The following is a 3,406-nucleotide window of genomic DNA, read 5'->3' as shown; positions in this document are numbered from 1 at the left end:
CTACGACCAAGCCCTCACAGCCGGCCACCGAGAGTCACAGCAGCGATGGCCGGCCCTCCCACGTTTCCTGCGTGTCATTCCACTGAAACTCAAAATTAACTTTCTCTGCCAGCCTCGCCAGCCGCCCATCTGCCGTTTCACACGACAACCAGTCATCTCTCTAGCTAGAGACGCACAGTCAGGATCCACTTGAACAGCGAGCAGAGGCAGAAAGTTTGCTCTGCTCTCTCCACACTCAGGCAAGGGAACCTCACAACACGCAAGGGACCAGCACCAAACTAAAGAACATATTTTATTTTTAATAAAATAGCGGAGCATGAAAAATATCATATATTACAAATATACACAAGCAGGACCGCTCTTCCCTGGGGTGTGGGGAGAATCAACTAGATTGGTGTAGTGCTTCATGAACTATTCATGGAAACCATTTGTCTAACAATAGAAAGAGTCAATAACCCCTTTGGATACTTTTGAATGATCTTTCTCCCCTCCCCCCCCCTTCCACAAATCAGTCCAAACGTGTATAACATTGGCTTGGTTTCCATTAAAAAGCCACAAAATGTAACACTAGAGGGTTTCTGAGGGCTGGGCCTCTCCGTGCTTTTGTTGGGATTTCTTTTGTTGTCTTTATGTACAGCAAAATACTTGTTTCTCTTTTCATTTTCACGAAAAGAGGGAAGAAATGTATTGCACATTGTTTGCAGTTGCAAATGTTAGGTTTGGAAGTTTCTGTCTTGGAGAAAGCCCGTTTGTGAAGGCTGGAGTCTATTTTAAGTGACTCCAAATGCATTGGAGTGTGTTAAATCGTCGGGGCTCCCCTTTCTTCCTGTCTGCACAGACGCTGCTGTCCCACACACAGCCTTCCTGGGGGTGGGCCCCCGGGGGGATGGCTCCTCGCTGGAGACCCACTTTGCCTCTCTCGCTCTCTCCCCCTCCTCTGTCCCTCAGTGCTCCCAGCAGAAGTCCTTTACCGTCCAAAGAAGTTACCTCTCCTCTGACTTGTAAATGGGTAGCAAAGCCAACTCAGAGCACATACACAGCTCTGTTTGTAAGGAAGCTTCAAAACAAAAGTTTTCTTCTGGGGCTTGACTTGATTGCAAACCAGTTACCGGAGAGGCTGCTGAACTGGGGAGCTCTCCTTCTGGAAACCAAACCAAACAAAACACCTGGAAGCACATCTTTAACTTTCAGTGTATCACAGCATCCTGAATTTCAGGGTAAAAACTTTTTTCTTTTACTTTTATTAAAAAAACAAACAAACAAAACGAAACAAAAAAAAAAAACAAAAAACAAAAACAAAACCCCAAAACAAAAAACACCAACCAACCAGGAAAAGCACCACGTTTTGGCATGGCTCTGACTGCCAGGGTATCCTGTCCGGGAAAGTTTTCCACTCCGGCCCCTTCCCTCCCCAGCTCCCCCTCCTCCCCCCCCCCGCCCCCACCCCCTGCAAGCCTGCTCACACACAGGTGGGAGGCTGGGCAGGGATTTCATATTTTCCGAGATGGGTTTTCTGGGGATGCTGGGCTTTTTTGTAAATCCCACCGCTGGTGAGCACACTGGCGGGTTTCCTCCTGCTCTTCTTCTTGAACCTGCGGCTGCAGACATTCTGCCACGACTGCAGGGTTTTGGACGTCCAGATCCACATGCCGCTGGTGATGCCCACCACCAGCAGCATGAAGATCTTCACCATGAAGATCTCCACGGCCGGGATGGAAGCGGCCATCAGACAGTCCAGAGTCTTGGTCTGGTTGTTCATTCTGCACTTGTGCTGGGTGGCCAGGATTTTCCAGTACTCCATGTTGAGGCGTTCGTAAAAGTAGCAGGCGATCACACAGGTGGCCGGCACGGTATAGAGCACGGAGAAGACGCCGATCCTCACCATGAGCTTCTCCAGCTTGTCGGTGTTCTCCCCACCCGTCTTCATCACCCTGCGGATGTGAAAGAGCGCCACGAAGCCGGACAGGATGAAGGACGTGCCGATGACCAGGTAGCAGGCCAGCGGGACGAGCACGAAGCCGGTGAGGGCGTTCACGTCCATGCTGCCCACGTAGCACACGCCGGTGAGCTCGTCGCCCGCCACCCTGCGCATCACCAGGATCAGGATGGTCTTCACGGCTGGGATGGCCCAGGCTGCCAGGTGGAAGTAGCTGCTGTTGGCCTCGATGGCCTCGTGGCCCCACTTCTTGCCCGCGGCCAGGAACCAGGTGAGCGTGAGAATCACCCACCACAGCGAGCTGGCCATCCCAAAGTAGTAGAGGACCAGGAAGACCAGGGTGCAGCCCGTGCTCTCCAGCCCCTCCTGGATGACATAGAGCTGCCCGCTGTCCCGGTCGCAGGCGATGCTCTCCGCGCCGGCAAAGAGGCGGATGATGTAGCCCACGGAGTAGACGCAGTAGCACATGGAGAGGAAGATGATGGGGCGCTCGGGGTACCTGAAGCGCGCCGGGTCGATGAGGAAGGTGAGCACGGTGAAGGCGCTGGAGAAGAAGCACAGCACAGCCCAGACGGCCAGCCACACCACCGCGAAGCGCTTGTCGCCGCGGCTCCAGTACACGTCCACGCCGGGCGTGCACAGCGGCGCGCACGCCGCGCTCTTCTCCACGTGGTGGAACTTGCCCGGGTTGTCGCAGCTGGCGCGCCCCGGGCCCGCGTCCCTGAGCGAGTGCTCCTGCGCGCTGTGCGGCCGCTGCGGCCGGAAGAGCGGCGGGAACAGGCCGGAGCCCCGGGAGGGCTCGTCCGAGCCGTTGTTGGGCGCCTCCATGCACAGGTAGTTGGGGTCGTTCTTGCTGGGGAGCTTGCTGCAGTCCAGCGAGTCGGGCCACTTGAAGTTGAACTGCTCCATGATCGGGGAGCACTTGAGCCGGGCCTGCTCGCACATGACCCGGCAGGCGGGGATGGGGGTGGAGACTTGCTCGGTGCACATGGGCGCGTACAGAGAGCACAGGAAGAAGCGGAGGTGGCCGTGGCAGCCGTACTCCACCAGCGGCGCGAACTCGTGCAGCTGGATGGCGGCCTCGCGCTGGTTCTCGTGGCCCATCAGGTTGGGCATGCGGGTCATGTTGTAGCCGATGTCCTTGCACATCGGGATCTCGATGGGCTGGCACTTGCCGTCGCCCGGACGCTCCATGTCCATGGAGCTGATGGCGGCGCACGAACCCATCACCTGCAGGACCAGCCACAGGCGGGGGCCCGGACGCGGCATGCTGGCGTCGGAGGTGCCCCGGCGGGGAGGTCCGCCCCCCTCAGCGCCGCCGCGGCCCGGCTCGGGCTGCGGGCCCCGGCTCCCCGGCCCCGCTCCGGCCCCCGCCCATGCCCGCTCGGCCGGCCCGAGCGCTGCGCTCCGCGCCCCCGGCCTCCGCCGAGGTGGGGGCCGCGGGGGAGACGAGCGAAGTTGGCCAACAAT

The 3,406-nt window shown here is 57.9% G+C and overlaps 1 protein-coding gene across 1 annotated transcript; it reads right to left on the bottom strand.

The window, feature by feature from the left end:
• Positions 1–271: 271 nt before the first annotated feature.
• FZD10 (frizzled class receptor 10) lies at positions 272–3,205 on the bottom strand (the record flags this gene model as incomplete). The annotated part of the gene is made up of 1 exon (XM_080821730.1): positions 272–3,205. The coding sequence occupies one exon, from the start codon at positions 3,203–3,205 to the stop codon at positions 1,460–1,462; it is 1,746 nt and encodes a 581-aa protein (XP_080677856.1). The 3' UTR covers positions 272–1,459.
• Between the last annotated feature and the right edge of the window lie 201 nt (positions 3,206–3,406).

Source organism: Martes martes (genome assembly GCF_963455335.1).
Source record: "Martes martes genome assembly, chromosome: 13".
NCBI lineage: Eukaryota > Metazoa > Chordata > Mammalia > Carnivora > Mustelidae > Martes > Martes martes.
This window is presented reverse-complemented; position numbering and strand designations above follow the sequence as displayed.